A 20,431-nucleotide genomic window follows, 5' to 3' on the forward strand; every position below is an offset into this window, starting at 1 on the left:
CACAAAATCATCTAAATGCAGCATCTTCTGGAGAATGACTAGTTATAACATGGATTACCATCATGTTTGAATTTTTAAAGTCTTACATATAATTCTAATATTCTTCATCCTAAAATTGGAGGTTTTTAAAAAACATACATTTACTTATTTACTTATTTATTTAGTATATGTCATACAGCTTTCTGCCTGCATGTATGCCTACATGCCAGAAGAGGGTATCGGGTCTCAATGCAGATGGTTGTGAGCCACCATGTGGTTGCTAGGAATTGAACTCAGAACCTCTGGAAGAGCAGACAGTGCTCTTAACCTCTGAGCCACCTCTCCAGCCCCAAAACTGGAGATTTTTAAGAGTTCATAAATATAAATGCCAGCCTAAACAGGTCTGTAGGGAAATAGTGAAAAAGTTTTTTTCTTTGTTGTTGTTTTTTTTTTAATTGTTGCTGCCTTGAGATAGAGTCTCATAAAATCAAGACTGGCTTCGAGCTCTTGATCATTTGAGATTAAAACATGCACCACCATGCCAAGCTGTAAAACTGCATATTACAGATCCATATAGATGCCTTAACAAAGCTTCAGCTTTAAGTAAATGTTTGTTTCCTTGACATGCAGCCCTCATAAAACTATCATACTGCTTACTCTTCACCAGTGCGGTTAGGGTTAGGCTACACATGACCAATGAATCTGTCCTAAGTAGACACACAGAAAGGCAAGGGCATTTTTATTTTTAACCTTCAGTCACTCTGGAATTACATTAGGTTGCTTGAAATCTTTGATAATGATTTTAACATTTCACAAGTAAGACAGAAAAATGGAACCTCTAACAAACCAGAATTTACATAATGGCTTCTATATCACAATTGCTTTGGTAAGCTGCCTACTAAGTACGTATCCAAGTGCTTTCTGGCTCTCCAAAACCAATGAAAATAAACAGAAAAACAAAGAAATCATGAGGCTCTACAAAAATGGCTTAGAAAAACAAGTTTTCTATTTATTTAAAAATAAGTTTATAGGTACTACATTGCAGGGACAGGAATTCTTACACATACATTCTAGTCTGTATAAAAGGATTCCAAGAATTATGCATCAAAACTAACATAGAAAGTGTCCACGTAACAGTAAAGAAAGGTCCAATCAATATGTACAAAAAGAAAGGGCCTGCTACTGTGGTGCAAGACTGCCGTTTATGACATGATACTCCAGGTTTAGAGAAATAAAACAAGAACATCAATAAAGCTAAATAATTTTAAAAACTCTGTCACTTATTACATACAACAGATCTGCTTGTGTTTAACATTGCTTTCTGTACAAAATAAACATAATTTTAATTTGAAATGTGTCAGTTACAACATTAACCCTTTAGGTCTGTTGCTTTTTTAAAAATTGAGCTATGTTTAGACATCTAAATATCCCATGGTGGGATTTAGTAGTTTTCTTAATAACTTTTTAAGACCTGTTTCTTCTTGCTGTTTCAATATGGTCTAAAAATGTAACATTGTATCTTACTTTTTAATTTATTGTTGTGATAAATCAACACACACATCCTTGAAAGTAGTCAGCATGCGTGTGCATCTGTCTTGTAAGTGCATGTACTATAATACAATCCTGAACCTATCTTCTTAGTTCTTTAAATGTAGAAACTCATCCATATACTACTTTGTATTTGGTTTGTGCCATATAAGGTTAATTTCCTGATATTTTTATCTGCATTAAAAAAGTATTTCAAAACAGAGCTATTGAAACTAAAAAATATATTTATAGCTCAGATAATCTACTCACTGTACTGTGTGTGGGTTCATCTCCAGAGCGCTCAAAGTGGTACTTATGGTCTTCTGACTGACCTCTTCCTGGAGTACTGTACATAGTTCAAAATGTCTTTTCATTTGGATCACTTTGATAAGTATAATTAAAAACAAAATAGTTTCTTAGTAAATGCATTAATTTTAAAGTCACCTAGAAATCATTTTTTTTTTGATGGAAACAAAAGATGTACTTTAACATAAGACTACTTACTGCCTAATCAAGTTACTACTGTTAGCAATATCTTCTGGATAATATGGGAGTAATGCATTCTAAACAAAAGTAATCTTCACCCTATTCACTTTTAAAATTCTAGGATAAACATTGATAATAGCCCTTTGGTAACTCAAGTATCTTGGTCCATTTAATCTACTCAAAATTAAACTTCAGGTGAACAAAATATTAAAAATCAGTTTGTTTTCTTTAGACAGATAGAAAGCTCAAATTACATTAGAGAGAAACTTATGGATAGCTATGATTATACAAAATGGAATGTCAAAATAAAACACTGTCAACTGAAACTAATTGTGTAAATGCTGCTAAAATATCATGCAGGGTTTAACTTTATTCCAATAAACCTGTGAGGTTCTGTTAGTCTACGCTGAGCTAAGAGACAGTTCTGCTGTTAACCATTATGTGGTGTGAGAATGCTCGCTGTTCACTGTCTTACATACGTAGTCTCCAAGTGAAACTGTATCCAGTCAACCTGTGTGTCCGATGTGTCCTAAGCACCTGACAATGTCCGCAGCTATCTAATTAGAGTAGGACGACTGTTAGTAACTCACCAGCCTTCAGTTGTAGTGAGACAATGCAAAACAACACTGGAAATAAGGCCCTTAATTTTCAGTTTGTACTTATGTGCAGAAGACAAAGAGTGCTCTAGACAATACTTTAAGATGCTACATTTCTACTTCCAAAGGCTGGTAGACTGCGATTAGACTGAGTCTTTAAACTACTCCTGTGACAACACTGAGACTTCTGTTAAACTTGGGCTTTGTGAAGTCAGGATAGCATAAGAGAACAGTATGGTTGAATATTAGAAATATATATAAACTGAGTTTTTCTTTTTGGTATTGCTGCTGTTGTAGCCCTAGTCTTGAATGTGGTTTGCAGCTAAAGGTAACTTTGAACTCTTGATGTTTTCTGTCTCCACTTCCCAAATGCTGGGATTTCAGCCATGGACCACTGAACGCAGCCTGAAAACTGGTATCTATGTTCCATGTACATAGTAAATTTCCTTTCTGAAAGTTTCAGTAAACTTGAGATTTTTCTTATTGCTTACCTAAGACAAGTGCTAACAATTCCTTCTGGCCTATAAGCAGTATATAGGATGTTACTGCCTCAAAGAGGAGACTTTTCCAAGCAGTAAAAACAAACCAAAACATGATGACTTAAAGTTCATAATTTATCTTCTGCAATGTACAGAAGCTAAATTATAAAAATATAAAATCTGTATCTGGCATTAATATATCTTAAGTTTTCCGTTACAAATAATACAATCCAAGTCATTTTGCCTTACCAAGAAACCAGTGTCTAAAAATTTCCAAATACGGTCATGAGTATGCAGTGTCTTTAAAACAGAAATGTTCTACTTCCTTGTTTTAAGAAAGATGGAAATACTTATTTCCCTGCTCAGAGGTTGGAGCTCCCTGTGCACCATTCTAGAGGTCCTCCACACTAAGACTGTGTGCACTTCCTTATATGGAACACACCTTATAGCTACTTTTATTTATAAAAATGGATTTTACTCTAATTTTCTAATACAATGCAGATAACATCAGGAAATTACATTTCTCAAATAGATTCCCTTCAAAAGCAACTAATTACTTTAATGACTTAAATTTCCAATGTACACACTATCATTTTCAGTAATGGTGACATTGACTCATTTTTCTATATAACACATCATCCATTTCTGCATTAAGAGTTAACTACTTAATTTTAATTATATAGTTCAATATATTTGTTAGAAAAAAATAAATGTACAAAAAAAACTAAAAAAATTTGAAATTATTTTTTAACTGTAAAATCACAGCAATCCAGTCAAGGTCTGGAAAATGGTTCACTTAGTTTCACTGGAGGGTTTCTGTACAAATTTCATTACAAATGATCTAAAAAGCCGAAATGCATCACTTTTCATTCTTCTTCAAGACAGTTAAATGACAGTTTAACATTAATCCTTATTGGAAACAAGGAAATAATTATAATCTAATTACATATTTTGCCAAGGTTCAATTAAAGACTTTATTCTCTATATCAGGGTCATGCTGATATATATTTTCCCCATTCTTCCTTTTTAAAAATGCAGTATCTGAAAGATTTGGTTACATTTTGAACCACATCAGTCCTCAGAAAATACTACATTCTTAAAACTTAAAAAAAAAAAAGTAATTTAAACAATAGAAATGGCATTTGTTGGTTTTCAAGATATAAAATAACTAATGTACCATAAACAAATAAATAACTGCTTTCCTTTTTCCATAGCAGTACATATAGTAATACATTCTCCTAAGTCATATAGTTATCATTTACAATAGACAACTTAATTTTACTAATGATGCAAAAAATAATAGAATACAAGGCACAATCATTAAATGAGTTTCTCTTTAGAGTGTATATTGAGATACCAGCTTGATAAGGACACCGTAAAAAGTGCAGAAAAACACAATGTGCAATGAGACCACTGTATAAAACATGATTGCATAAAAAGTGATTTGGCCTATTTAACTTTTAATAATTGAAAATAACCAATCTTTTCCTTAAAATTAAACTATAAAGTATGACATTTTAAAATTATTTTTATTCTACTAACTATCTAAAAAATCCTGAAAAAGAATTTATACCTGGGTAATAGTACTTAAGAATGCGTTTGTATATATATATATTCAATCACACCCATTTATCAATATACACACGCACACAGACATGGTTCTTTGTAAGTCATTTTAGCCTATTGGATATGTCTGAAGTTTAAAAATGACATTAATCCAGATCACGTAAACATCAAATTCCATACATTTTTCCTGTATTTTCCTTGAATCCTTTAACTACTTAAACATTTTCTCTAAGATATCTCTGTCAAAGGACCCACCAGTGCATTATTTTCCTACTATTAGTACCAAAAAAAAGATACAACTCAGCATAATTTTGTAATAACTTGCTCTTTAGAATATATAGCTTTTCCAGTATTGAAAAGTGTATGCTGTCCTGACAGTCAAAAACAGGCTTCCCACTGCACTGATTCTCAGTCTTTGGCACAATAAACAGAGATAGAGTGACTGATATAAGAATCAAGGTCTGAAAAATTAGACAGTCAAATGTTTTCCAATGTGGATATGTTTCTTTTGCATCAATACATTTTCTCCTAAGTTTGGCAGAAATGGAGTAAAACAAATGCTTCCTCTAGATACTCTGTATTGACACCCTACAACTCACAACACTTTTCAGGATAACAAATGGTGGGAACTGGAAAGTTATCTTTAGAGGAAGCCATTCTTAATGTACTGCTACTCTTTGTAACATTTCTTTTCCTAGGGGCATGACTTCTGTTATCAGTAAAAATGTACCTCACTTGGTCAAAAATAACTCAATTTAACAGGAAACATTCTTTACCTCTAGAAATACTATGTTTCTTAATAGTGTAGCAGAGCGGTCTCTTCCATAAATAAACCAGGAATTTATAACAGGTCCTCAATTTCAAACAGTGAATGAAATGAATGTGGAAACAAATAACCTACCTAAGGGCAATAAATAGCAAACATTTGAAATATATATGTATATAGACTTTTTCATTCAAAGATGTAAATTATCTTCTAAATGGTTTTTTTTCTCCTTTTTCCCAAGTCAAATTGTAACATTCCCTAATCCATCATAGCAGCAAGGAAGCAGAAATCTTAGCTCTACTTACTCCTTAACTGTACCTGCTTTATAGATTTTTTAAAATACAGTATTTTGCTTCAAGTTACCAACCAATTAAATTAGCCTTTGCTTTTTCAGTCAACTTTCGGACTCGTCCTCTACTAGAAGTTCCAAATGTCAAAGAGGTGTCCTCAAACAACAGCTGTCTCTGTTCTTCCTCTGAATCATCCTCATTGTAGAAAGCTGTCCTTCGACCTTGGTTTCTAGTTCTCATGTGAGGTTCAGAGCCCTTGAGTTCTTCAAACTCTTCTTCCTCATCTATAGGATCATCCGCTTTTTTCCGGTTACTTCTCCTTAATATTTTAACATTTGTAGGAACTATGAGTTCTGAATCTAGGTTTTGAGTTTTCATCTTCCTTTTGGGTTTTCTGCCTCCGCGACTCTTTTTCTGTAACAAATCCTCCTTAACGACATTAGTTTCAGAAAGAAAGCTGCATGTTGAAGAAGGAACCACATCCCCCCTGATGGGATGCATGTTATTTTGCTCAGAGTTTTCTTGCTTTGTAGTACACTGCAGGTTCTTGGGCTTTCTACCTCTTTTCTTGTGTATAACTTCACCACTACTGGTGTTAACTTCTACCTTAGGCTTCCTCCCAGGTCCTCTCTTGACAAGTTTTGATGGTTGTCCTCCATGGCCATTTACTTGAATTGTTCCTGGTATAAGAACATTGTTCTTACAATCTCCTAAAAGAGAAAAACAGCACGCTTAAGATATAACGGGCTTTTGTTGTTTAGTCCTCCAGTTAGTTGGTAAGAGCATAATTCTATCTAATGCTATGATCATAATAATGGTAATAATAATCTACTAAAATGAGAGAGAAAATTGATAAATTTCTGTCACTACTTACACATTCTTTTTAATTAAAAAACTATTTACTTATTATGTGTACACTTGGATGATGATGAGGGAGTTCTCTCCTAGCCTAACATGGGTTCTTAGGATAGGAATGAGGTTGCCAGAATTGTAAGCACAAAGTTACCTGTTATCTTATTGGCCCCTGGCAAAAGATTCTTAATGAAAACAGAAAGGGACATGTAAGTACAAATAGAAGACCTAAGTTAATGCTGTCTCTCTACTACCCACATTACCTATTCTGATGTGTCTGTAGCTTAGGATCACGTGAAATGATCATGTCCATTTGCAGTTTACTACAACAAAGTACTTTACTGTTCAAATCACTAAACACAGGGCATTTCGGTATCACTACTTTTAAGGAATTAAGTCATGGAAAAATACTTGCCATACTAAGTTTATGACTTTTTAATCCAGTCTTCTCATTAATGAATAAACACAGAAACTGTCATCTCTTGCTTTCAGTCATTTGGTAAGTGAGAAAGATTCAGAAAGTAAAGAATGGAGAAATTTCATCTGAGAATGTGACAATAACTTCTATCTAAAAGAGGAGTCTGGAGCCTAAAAGAAGCTTATCGCCATACGATCTCCTTATGTTCTCTGGACATGCAAAGAATCTTCCTTCTTAATTACTCTACACAAGATAATTAGGAAAATTATCTGCTGTTGCATCAAGTTACTCTCCACAAAACCTGGACGGTTTGACACTCCTCACCTAGTCTTATCTACAAATTATAAGCACCATGTGATACCTGGTTACAAACTGTGTTCTCAGATTGTTTAAGGAGGTTAAGGAATAACAAAACACAACTACTGGCTGGAAAAGTGGACCAGTCAGCTACATGCTTGCTATGTGTGCAAGCACCACACTTAGGCTTGGCCATCCAGAAACCAGAAAAGGCCAAGCACTGTGATACATACATGTAAATCTAACTGCTGAGAAAACAGCCAGGAGGACCCTGGAGCTCAATGGTCAACCTACCTCACCAAGTGGGCAAGTCTAGGTGTAGAGGCCCTGCTTCAAAATACAAGGTGAGCGATTAAGACAGACAGCTTGACACATACATTAACTGCTAACCTCCATATGCATACACTTGTGTGCACGCCTACACACACAGTCACATATACTGTTTACATTAAAATAAAACAACTGCACAGGAAGTTTTTACATGCTAGTCAAATAGTCTATTGCTTTAGGTAATTAAATGGCACAGGATAATCTGTAACCGTTCAATATTGGCACGAGTATATCAATGCTGTCAGATGGACTACTATTGTCTGGATCAAAAATCATACTGTTAACAAAATCCATCCTAAAATTCCAAGAAATCCCAAAAGTCAGAGCAAAGTGAGGAAGGGGGGGTGAGGGGGGGTCCCCAAACTGTGAGGTTAGGGAATGGTGGAGAATGCATAAAGTAACAAAGGATTTTCTACCAAGCAAACTACCTTAGTCTGCGGGTCCTTTTGCTTTACATGAAGATGCTGATAAAAGTACTACACTACAAGCAGAGGAACTGGATCACACTGCTCCATTACACATACATTATCACACATTTTTTGAGATACTATGAAAAGATCTGAGATTCAATTTATGGGCATATTAGAAACAAAGAAATATCATGCTAAACACCCCCTGGCAAATATCACAGAAGAAAATTTCCCAAACCTACAAGAGATACAGAATAAGGACAGAGTAGTGAAAGGTCAAGTCATTTATGAAGGCAGGTTCATCAAAATAATTCCTAATTATTCAACTGATATGTTTAAAGCTAGAGGACCCAAGTTTTAAAAGCTCTAAACTGTCAATTTGGATAATAATGTGTAGTAGTAAACCTAATAATTGATAGAGAAATCAAAACTTTTCAGGATAAAAACATAAAAGGAATTTACGAGCACTAAGCCAGCACTACAGATAGTGGAAAGAGTATGTAAAAATGAAGAGAGAGATTAACACACCCAAGGAGTCACAGAAGAGTTAATCAAAAAAGTCCAAGAAAACACCAAAAACAAAAACACAACAAAATGATAATAATACAGACAAAATTTTGAATTTTAACTCTGAATATCAACAGCCTCAACTCCCATTAAAAAAATGCAGACTGGCAGACTGGGTTACAAAGTAGGTTCCGTTTTAGTGCAAAGGGATAGAGAAAGGGCTTCCAGGCAAGTATAATTAGGAAACAGCACTTAGTATTCTAATACCTGACAAAATGCAGCCCCATCTAAAACTATTCAGAAAAGGTAAGAAAAAACTTAGACGGAACAGAACACAAGCCATATTAAAAGAAAAGGTGAGAAAATACTGGAATTAAATGTTTAGGTAAAGATAGGAGGACTGCGGAGAGGTTGGGGTTGGGTTAGTCCAAACTAAGGATCTATGGGGAAAAACAAACAAACAAACAAACAAAAAAACAAAAAAACAACTTAGGAGAACCCACTACTTTGTAAGCTAACTTTAAGATCATACTTAAAAAAGAAGAATTTGAATAGAACCACCCTGAATGGATGGCTACCACCCAGAAGATGTGGATTACTAAAAATCTCGGTGTTGGGCTCAGGATAAGTCTTTTTGAGTTATTGGTAAAGGAGGCCCAGGAAGCACCCAAAATAATACAAGCTATTTCCCAATGGTTTTGATTACCATCCTAAATAGATGGCAAGACCCTACTGATGAAAACATTCCTCACTTTGGAAATGAAATGTCAATTGATCCACCAAACTCTCTACCTGCTGCCTACTCTTACACAATGCCAGAAGGTGTGATGCAGCCTGCAGGAGAAGAAAACTGTCTTATCAAGAGCTGGAGCCTATATGCACAATACCAACCTGTCAGGCGACACGTGTCCACTGTTGCAATAATGGCGTGCTGTTTATGAGTAACCAATCATTTCTACCTTGAGGCCCACTTAAAAGGAGAAATTTTATGCTACTGTAAACCTAGTCAAAAAGCCCATGACTTAGGTAGACTATATAGCCTGAGAGGATGAATAGGTTATTGGTGTTCTGTTTTGCTAAATGGTCATACTGTCAAATTATGAATTTTAATCCAGCAACATGGCTATTCTTATCCTATCTAAACACGACCTAGTCTGTGTGATCCAATTAGAATGGAAACATGCCCTTAGTACACACCCTTAATTCCTCTGGCTGGAATCCTTTAGTACATACCTTTAATCCCAAACAATGATATCTAATTGAGGCAGACAAAGTAATGAACCAGACAAAGGCTTGACAGAACTGGTCAGATATGCCCAACTCTCAGGTGAAAAACTATTTAAGAACAGTATAGGGACAGAGTCAGTTCAGTCAGTTTCTATTTAGTCAGTGGAGTGGAGTTGAGTTCATTTTATACAGTTCAGTGCAGATCAGCAGAGGCAGCTGAAGCTAGAGAATAAGTAGCCAGAGAATTAGAACAAATTGCCAGAGTTAGTTTGAGACCAAGCAGAGCAATTCAGGAGAAGCCAAGAGAAGACAAATTGAATTAGCATGTAAAGGAGTTTAAGCTAGATAGCTGAGTTGACCAGCCAGATGGAGTTCAGAAAGAACTAGAAAGGGTGAGCTTTTTCAGCAGTGAGCCTCAGAGGTGCCAATTACAGCAGATAGGTAACAGTTACTTGTACAGTGTGCATGCTCATGGTGTGTACACGTGCCTTGGCACTCATGTGGGGGTTAAGAGGACAAGTCTGCAGAGTTGAAAGGCCCATGTGCAAACAAGTACTTCTATCAGTTGAACCATCTCAATACCCAAGCATTGAGTTCTTTATCCCAACTGTACAAGGAGACACTATATGCATAATACAGGGTTAATACAGGGGTATTCACTAACTTGTTCCCACAGATAGTCAGATATTAGCCTCCAGCTATCAGTAATTTCTTCTGGCCAGCACATCCATGAGTTACTAAATTCATCAGTACATACTGTAACTTTTAAATTAACATCCCCAAAAGGAAAAAGGTTAACTCCTATAAAAACATTAACTGTAAGAAGGACTTACTACCGCTGAAAGAATGACAAGTGACATTTTCACTTTCACCTGAAACCTGTGATGGACCAGTCCCAGTCTCTGCGCTGGACAGCAGCGGCACAGCACCCGGGTGTCAGGAAGAAGCCAGCTTACCTTGATCCACAACTGCTGAAGACTTTGGAAGTGGAGATGCTTTTGTGAATACGGAAGACTTCATCTTCCGTTTGACAGGCTTTTCCTTTTCCATGTTTTCTTTTGCAGAGTTATTCTTCGTACCATGGCTGAAGGTGAGCTGATCAGGGCTTGAAAGAGTACTCAAGGCTTTGGAATGTTTCACAGAATTCTCTAGTACTAAAACACAAATGAAGAAAGATTAGAAACTGAGACTTGTTAGGCAAAACGTTGCTACTAACTCAAACTGCTTCAGTTAGCCAAGAAGATATAAACTGAGTGATACTTAAAGTTTCCTCACAAAATCTTTCTTTTATATAGTACTAGGCTGTAACCCAGAGCTGCATCCCTACTTGAGAAGCCCAGGAATCTACTTTCTAGTAAGAGACGGCTGTAAAAAATGTTAACAGGTCCAGCCCAACTAGACGCTTTCTTTTCAGTTCAGGATTATGAAGGCAAGTGTGGTCAAACTGTTAGTGCCAGGTTTAAATTTAGGCAATCTATATCAGTTTTTCTGTGCTCTATAAAAATATATTCCTTAGTCTCAACTATCTCTTTCTCTCACTTCATATTAATTTTTTCAAAGAAGGAAAAATAGTAAAGACAACAAAACCAACGGAAAATCAAAAGCTCTTTTGAAACAATTATGCCTTGATATGTAAACTGTGATTAAGTCTTACTTGTTTTCCCTGGCATGGCAGATGTATTAGTTTTTGAAACAAAAGCTTTTGTGGCTGCTGATGTAGAGGGCTGCTCCGTGACAACTGGATCTACAGCTATGCGGTTGCTCCTAGTTCGAACGACAGAACTGGACTCTGGTTTACCATTCATTTGAGCAGCATTGTGCCTTGGAAGTACTGATCGTGTAGGTATGGAGAATGGAGAGGTAGATATTTCTGACTTTAGCTGGGGTTTTAAGATCCTTTTTTTCCTTTCAGGGCTGAAAGTAAGATAAGATCACACTGTTAATCATTCTTAACACTTTTCCACATATATGTTAAAAGTTCTGTAATACTGCTGAATTCAACATTTGTACTATTATGATGTATGTTAAAATATGAGATTTGTAGTGGATTTCATATGGTTGTGAGCCTTTGAAAAGTGAATATTTAGTGAAGGACCATTGCAAATGCTACAGTTATATGACAGAAAGCATGATGCCATCACTAGCCTAAAAAATGCTGTTTCACCGTATAGATTTAGCAGTTTGAATTTAAGCACTTACACTAGTAAAGCTTTAGTTTAAAAGATTAAAAATCCTCCACATCATAGGAACTTGCATGTCAAATATATCATTCTGCAATATAGGGAATAGTAAAGGAAGCATTAAAAACCACCAAGTTCTCCCATTTAGATGACAAAGTTATAGAGTAGCAGTCATTGAAAAGGAAGTAAGCACCTTGACGCAGCACTGCTGGAAAGGGAGCTGCTTCTGTTTCGTCTCTTCCTCCTTTTGGTTATGGTGTTTCTCTTATGAAAACGAAGAGCAGATTTATAATCTGACAAAACAGAACTAATATGTTCTTCAAAGAAAGCAGATAGGCGTAAACTCATGCTGTAAATCTATAGAGAAAAAATATCCACAAAATGGGTTAAAAATTCTTCAAAGATAATGCTTACTTAGTAAATACTGTAATTTAAATATTCTTCTAGTAAAATTTTCTTGAATTTATAAAAACTGTTGCTTGTATTTTTTTTTTTCAGATTCTTGTGATGGAAAATAAAGCAATTTTACAGTAGAAAGCAACAGATCACCATCAATACCAATTAATGATAGCCCATTAATTTTGCTCAAAGTTTAAAGTAAAAACATTTAGAGACTTGACATTTAACAAAATAAAACAATGATGATATACCCTTGATCTTTTGCTTGGTGTATATGCTTTAGAATTACTAAAAATGAGCCTGACATCTTTACATAACTCCATGGGTGACTCATAATTCCCAGCCTCTAAAGTTTCTCTGACAGTAGCAAAGTCCATTGGCGTATCAATGATGTCTCTGTAGTCCTAGAAGAGAAGGAAGAAACAAACAGTATTATTATTACTACCAAAGTATCATTTTACAGTACAGGGATTAACAGGATTTTTATGACAAGTTACAGAACTATTAATCATCATTTGTAAAAACAAAACAACAGTAAAAACTTCAGCCTACCTATAAATATAAATCTAATAAATGTCAACTTATTGAACATTATAAAGTATAGAAATACAATCAAAGTGGGGCTGGAGAGATGGCTCAGTAGATAAGAGCACTTTCTGTTTTTACAGAGGACCCATCCATGTTTTGAATTATGCAAGCAACAGGGAAACCTGTGGGACACATACATACTTGCAGACAGAACACTAAACATAAGACAAAACTATATCTAAAACTCCTCAAAACATCCCATCCATATAGCGTCTGAAGCCACAGTAATTTCACATCTCAAGATTTAACAAATTAGGTATTCTGTCACAAAACGATAACAATAAATATAATAGATGTCAAAAGGCCTGTGCTGGAAATGAACTGGATAAAAATTAAGACAACAAGATGGAACAAAGCAGAGGTGAGACAACAGCTACTGGTCACTCAGTGGACGATGAGCAATGTCGCAGCAGACCGCACTGCACCTTTGCAACAGCACTGACTGCGCCTTTCCGTTATTTCACTCCTTTTTTTTTTCTTTTGCTTTTACTCATCCTCTTCTATACTGAGAAGTGGAAATTCCAGTTTGATCTATCTTGGAGTTTTTATGTTAATAATTTCCATTTTGATTCCACTATGGTTAGAAATACTTCATAACTCAATAAATATTAATTTTTACTTTTTTTTAAACCCAATTTGGATTTTAGTTTTTAATTTTTCTAATCTTTTCATGTGCTGTATGAAGAAGCTTTATAATTTCACTTCCTATACCACAATAGTATAAATTTAGATTCTAAGTCCATAAATAGTATATATATGCTGAAAAGAGATTCCTATCTCACAGTACAGCCAAGAATGACAGTCACTGTGGAAAGAATTATATGGCACTCACCCTCAGTTATTACACGCAAATCTCCCTCAGTTGGTTAAGAGTGGGACACCTTAGTTCTAAATTCTTTCCTAACCATGGCCCAATGTTTCATTTATTTCTGCACAGGGCTAATATGTTTATCTCTAGAAATAAATAAAACATTAAGGCTTAAACAACAAACACCAGGCACTGCGAAGTAAACTGTAAAGCACTATTTTACAACTACAGAGTCTGTAGGAAATAAAGGGAGGCCTTGCTTCTGAAACTCTGAGTACTACACAGAGGACAAACTCAATTCTGGAATTCAGGGAAGGCGAGTGCCATACTGACCCTATTTATTCTGCTGTTAAAATCAAACATTTGTCTTGCATATTTAATGATTGTGTTTCTGGTTTTCAAAACTAAAAAGAATTTATTTTATGATATCTATCAACAAGTCCATATTTATCATTTCACATTAAAACGATACATAAAAACAATCAAGCTAGATGAGACGATATTTAGGTTGTGATGCCATATAAACTTTACACTCTTGAATTCCTAAAGGAGAAAAATTTTTTAAAAAATCATTTTAACCCGGATCAAGACTTCTATGTCTATATGCAATTATAAAGAGCTGATTATACAATCTCAACACTTCTAACCAGGTATTCCCTAACGTTCATACACTGGAATTACATAAATACATACAATAAATTCTTACTTATTTATTTTTACATCTGGACAACAGCCATATCCCCAATCATCCTGTTTCTCTTCAGAAAAGGGCTGGCCACCTATGGATGTCAACTAGTCATAATAAACATATAGTAATTTTAACAGATAATTCAAAGTAGCAATTCTTTCACCATTACAACTATCTATCACGTATTTTCATTTTATCATCACAGTTCCATGAGAAAAAGAGGCATCATTTCTGCTGTCTAGGTAACAGCTGTAAGCTCTCAGAACTAATAGGGAGAAGTAAAGCGTTTGTGCTGGTAAAGCTTTTTGTTTGTTTTTGGTCATCTTGACACAAGTTATCTGGGAAGAGGTAAGACAGTAAGAAATTGCTCCCATCAAATGTGCACACAGTTAGCTCTATCGGGGACACTCTTTGGATTGATAAATGTCGATGTGGAATGTGGTGCCCTTGTGCAGGTAGGTCCTGGACAAGACAAGTAGCCGAGCAAGCAGCACACATCCTTCCTCCATTGTTTTTGCTTCAGTTCCTGCCTCAGCTTCCCTTCATGAAGGACTCTAATCTGTAAAGAAGCACTTCCCCTCCCCACGTTGCTTTTGGTTCATGGTGTTTACTACAGCAATAGAAAGCAAACTAGCAGAGTTAGTAAAAAATTCTATTATAGTGAAAACTAAGAGACTTACTCTACGTTACAAAACAGGTAAAGAATAGGTAGAAGAATAAGTCAGTTCTTTTCAGGTTTATGTTTGGTCTCTTTCCATCCTACCAGTTTCCAACTTGAGTTCTTTGTAACTGAATAGGTGATGAAATCATGAATGAATGAATGAATGAATGAATGAATGAATGAATGAAGAAATGAAGCCCTGCAATGAAAACAGTTGTATAAAAGTAATCTTAGAAATACTCACTGGATATTCAAGAAGATCCACTGGCTGTCGAAAAGGTTCTGAATCTTCACATTGAAATATGAGATTTAATAACTCTTGACATTGCTTCTTCCATGCTTGAATATCGTAAGACTGAGCTCTGTTGCGTAACCTCCTTCTAGGTTGATGATCCTGAAATAAAGATGCACAAGTAGCAACACAAGTCCTATTTGTCCATTTCTGCATTCCTTCGTTCGTTCCTTCACTCATTCATGGGGCAGGGCATGTATACTTACACTCACATGGGAGGCCTATGTGACACATCAGGTACCTTTCCTCAGGAGCCATCAACTCTGTTTTCATTTTAAAGTATTATTTTCCATTTATTTCTATGTAGCCCTGGCAGGCTTAGGACTTACTACGTAGGCCAAGCTGGCCTAAGCTCATAGAAACCTGCCTCTCTCCTACTGAGATTGAAGGTGTGTGTCAGCATGCCCACAGATGGAATTTATCTTCAATTATATGCATGTGAGCGAATACTGCACATAAGTACAAAGGTTAGAGGCATCAGAACACACCCTCAAGTGGCTGTTAACTGTCCCAACATAGGGTTAGGAACCCAACTATATGTTCTCTTAACCAGTGAAAACATCCTTGTTCAGCATCTCACAGTGACAATGGGCTCACTGGCTAGCAAGCCTGAAGGAACCTCCTGCCTTCACCTCCCCAGCACTGGAATTACAACTGAGCTACTTTTATGTGGATGCTAGGGATTGAACTCTGGTCCTGATGCCTGCAGAGCTGGAACTGTCCTCACAAAGGTGTCACACTAGCCACAGGCTGTGCTTTTACTACAAGCTTCCATACTGAAGCCCAGACTGAGCACTCCTGATCTGAAAGCTTGGCAGGAGAAGTGGTTTGTACTTCAAGTCTCTTTATTTTGTAATATTTGCATAGTATTTATTGGTTGAGGAATTCTAAATCAATCCAAACACCAAAATAAACTTTTTGAGCATCATTGCTCAGAACTTAAAAGTTTTTTGAACACTTGATTTTCAGATTAGGGATGTTCAAACCCATGTAAAATATAAATCTTTCTCAGGAAAATACACATAAAAATTATTTGAACACTTCAGTTACTTTTAATATTAATTAAGAATAAATAAACTTTCAGTATACTTAATACAACAAAAAACTTCTGTTAAAAAAAAAAAAAAGCAAAAGTGATTAAAAACCAAAATGCTGTTACCTTCCTTTTTCGGGTAGAAGTTCCTGGAACATCAGCATCTTTCTCTTCTTCCTTTTAGGCAATAAAACATCCAATCTATGAAACATCCTAGACCTTATCACTTGGTAGTTTTTTTTTAGAAAATGAATAATGCACTTGACTGAGGAAAGTCTCCACCCATTAAAATTTGTTTTCAACCTCAAGTAAATTCTAAATATGATAGCAACAGTTAATATATAGTACTGGGAAAAGCGATGCTCTAATACTTTAATCTGAAAACTACTTACATGTAAATCTTATTTAGAATTCTATAATATGCAGTGTTAACTAATGTAGTAATCACAGTGAAGTAAGTTACATACCTCAGAGTCAGACAAAACTTTCTTCTTCATGGAGTTGTAAAGTGGAATTATGTTATAACAAGTCTGATCCCTAAATAAAAGAAAATGTTGATGTCTGATTAGAGCTATGTGAATTTTCTTTAAGAATTTGTTCCTAAGATTAAAAACTTTAAGCCAAAAAATTTTGGCATTTGTTGATTACACTTTCCATATACATTTAGTTCATGTCCTTTATGACTGATTTCAATGTGAAAAATTCAATTCGCACTTGATTTAAGGTAAAGAACATATATGGTCTTCTAATTCCTGTGACTATCCATCTTAAGTGGAAGTATTCCATAACATATCTTTAGTTGTCTCCTACGACTTTCTGTCTGACCTAACTTCCTCAACACTCTCCTGTACTGTCTCTCTCTTTTTCCAACAGCACATCGCCTTTACAGTCATGAGGCATCTCAAATTTTCACTGTCCCTTTCTCTTTAAAACTCAATGGTCTGCTACTGTGAATTCTAGCCTTACATTTCTTGGTCCCTTCCCTTTTCTCATTTCCATAAACTAAGCCTCACCCACTCTTGATCCATGGTAACAGATATTTATGCTTTTCATCTTGTCTTGAGGTTTTATCAGATTTTATCAGATTTATCAGATTTTATCTATACTGAAATGAATATTTTGAGGCACAGTGTAAAACAAACTGAGTATATCAAAATACTTTTAACATTTATTTGCTTTTAGAACTCATATTTTAGGAAGTCTATATCCTAAAAGTTAAAGGGATGGCTCGTTAAAGAGTGCATACTGTCCTTCCAAAGGACCAGTTCAGTTTCCAGCATGCTTATCAGGAAGTTTACAACTGTTGGCACTCCAGCTCCAGGAGATCTGACACATTTCTGAAGGGACAGACATTTGCATAAACACACCATGCAGACACATATACAACAACACAGTAAAGGTTTATCTTTTCTAAAAGATTAGTTCCTTAGGTTGGCAATCAAGGAACTTGATGATTTGATTTGGTCCAACCCAAAAGTACAGCAACACCTATGACTTCATTTGTAATCTCAACTGCACGAACTCATTCTTTAAACAAAACAGTAGAGCTGATCTACTGGAGAAGAGGAACACACATGCTATGTGTGCATAAGGACAGAGAACAATTCGATCCTCTCATTTCTCCTTTCCACCTTGTAGGCACTTGGAATCGAACTAGATCATCAGGTTAGGGTCTAAGATCCTTATCTGCTGAGACATCTCACTGAGCCCTCAACTCTTTCTTCATCATTTTTATCAACTTCAACTCTTTTCATCATTTTTATCACTTCACATAATTCTTTCTCTTACCTTGAATGAATTTCCTGACCTACCTTTTCCTGAATTCATCAGCATCTACTTCATCTGTAAAAATAAGATTCTTCGACTATGTACTAGTATACCAAGTTTGCTACTTTCGTAATTCTCTGATTAGCCCATGTTCACTAAACTATAAATCATAAAACTCTACTACAGAACTAAAGTATAATTATTCTATCGCCAAGTACTTATTACATCACTTTGTACGTATGTATTACTTAAAATATTTGCTGAATAGTCAACTGAAAAAGTACAATCATCAAAATTTCAAGACCTAGCTATCTTAAAATCTATTAGCTACAAATTTTATTTAAAAAAAAAAAAAAAAAACAGAAAACTCCACCACTACCAGCACCACCAAAACTATAGGCATTTACTTTAGAGCTAATTCTTTAAATCTGCCGGGCAGTGGTGGTGCCTGTCCTTAGTCCCCGCACTCAGGAGGCAGAGGCAGGTGCATCTCTTGAGTCTGAGGCCAGCCTGGTCTGCAGAACAAATCCCAGGACAGCTAAGGCGACACAGAGAGACCCTGTCTGGACACATAACCTTCACTTCAAGTTAATGACTATGTTCTTGATGGTATTGGTGTCAGAACCCAGGGTTTTCCAAAAACAGTGTTCAATCACTAAGCTATGTCTCTAGCTGCCAAGTAACTATTTGAATGGAATGTGTTTTCAGAGACTAATCCAAGTAACATTTTTTCTTCTTCATTTTAATATGAATTTATTATGTAGTTTTAGACAGTTTGAAAGAGATGTTATAGAGAAGAGTTTCCCAGGTAATCAATAAATGTTACTAACCTCACTTAGGTGGTAAAAAGCCCCCAAACACCAGAGAGAAAAAAGTCACAAGATGTTTTCAAAGGGGGTCTCACATTGTAACCACACAGTGTAACTAAGTCAATAACCTTATAATTATTTAGCTACTCATATTAATTTTGCTAATTAACCCTATAAAGAAAATACCTGTAACTCAGCAAAAAACCCACTGATTTCAAGAATAAGAGATAAATCCTCAGGTTATGTTCACAGAACAATAGTTTTCAACCTTCTTAAAGTTGCGAACTTTTAATACAGTTTTTCATGTTGTGGTAACCCAACCATAAATTATTTTCTTGCAACTTTAGAACTTTCATTTGTTAGTGTTGTGAATTGTAATGTAAATATCTGATATATAAAGGATATCTAGTATTGATCTTCAGAGGGTTCTAAACCTACAGGTTGAGAACTACTGTTTAAAAGCCTGAATATTTTCTCTATTATATTACAATAAAATGTGGTTGTAGCTGAGTGTTCTTATAAAATACAATACTACCTCATTTTAAACAAAAGTAGCAAAAAAAGTCCCCAAAATGAATAGTGACATTAATATGCAACATTTATATTTAACTATATTTTATATAGTTAAGTTAGGCATCTGGCTTCAATATCTAAGGCTTAATGCCTTCTTAGGGTACATAATAGCTGAGAAAAGGAGGAAATGTGTTTATGTCTACTATCCATACTAACTTATGGGACTGTTGATTAGAATGCAAACTTTGTAAAGGATTTTTTTCTCCATTTGAGATGTCTCCTGAGGTAAGACGGTAGTTCATATCTGTAATCCAATTTCTGGAGGCATAGGCAGGCAGACTTATGAGTTGAAGGCCAGGAGGACCCAAAACAGTAGGAAGGAAAGAAGTGTCTCTTAACATTGCCCAAATTGTTCTCAATCTTGCCTCAGCCTCCCAAGTAGCTGAGGTGACAAAAAACCTTGGAAATTCAAATTTACCTACCTTGCTGTACTGCCTAATATGTTAAAATGAAAACTTTGCAAATCAAATGGCAAGGATTCATTTTAATGTGCAAATTGGCTAAGGCAACCTTCCAAAGCCTTACATTTCCTCAATTGGAAACATCAGATAAAATAATCTCTGCCACCTGTAGCTTGGTCTTTATATGGGTCACCCAAACATCTGGAACAAGGGCTGTTCCTGAGTCTGTGTGCCTCTCTGTGGATCCTGCACCCCTAAATAAACAGCACTCTCTGGCCTCAGTGGGAGAGGATATACCTAGTCCCACAGGACCTTGACGTGCAGGGTACAGGGGGTCTTCCTTTTCTAAGGAGAATGGGGAAAGGACTTGCATACAGGGATCCTGGATGGAAAGGAAGGGCTGATACAGGGTGTGAGGTGAATAAATAAATAGATTCAATAAAATAAAATAAAAGCCACTAGTCACTCGATTCCAGAAGATCTGACACCCTTTTCTGGCTTC

At 35.6% G+C, this 20,431-nt stretch overlaps 1 protein-coding gene across 1 annotated transcript in view; it reads right to left on the minus strand.

Moving 5' to 3' along the window:
• Window positions 1–963: 963 nt before the first annotated feature.
• Phip (pleckstrin homology domain interacting protein) overlaps window positions 964–20,431 on the minus strand; it is a 117,057-nt gene continuing 97,589 nt past the window's right edge. The window contains 8 exon segments of the mRNA XM_032909356.1: window positions 964–6,399; window positions 10,687–10,884; window positions 11,385–11,644; window positions 12,104–12,267; window positions 12,561–12,713; window positions 15,299–15,448; window positions 16,506–16,556; window positions 16,847–16,916. Of these exon segments, the coding sequence (XP_032765247.1) occupies window positions 5,759–6,399; window positions 10,687–10,884; window positions 11,385–11,644; window positions 12,104–12,267; window positions 12,561–12,713; window positions 15,299–15,448; window positions 16,506–16,556; window positions 16,847–16,916 (1,687 nt within the window). The 3' untranslated portion in view covers window positions 964–5,758.

This window comes from Rattus rattus, chromosome 8, assembly GCF_011064425.1.
Source record: "Rattus rattus isolate New Zealand chromosome 8, Rrattus_CSIRO_v1, whole genome shotgun sequence".
Classification (NCBI taxonomy): domain Eukaryota; kingdom Metazoa; phylum Chordata; class Mammalia; order Rodentia; family Muridae; genus Rattus; species Rattus rattus.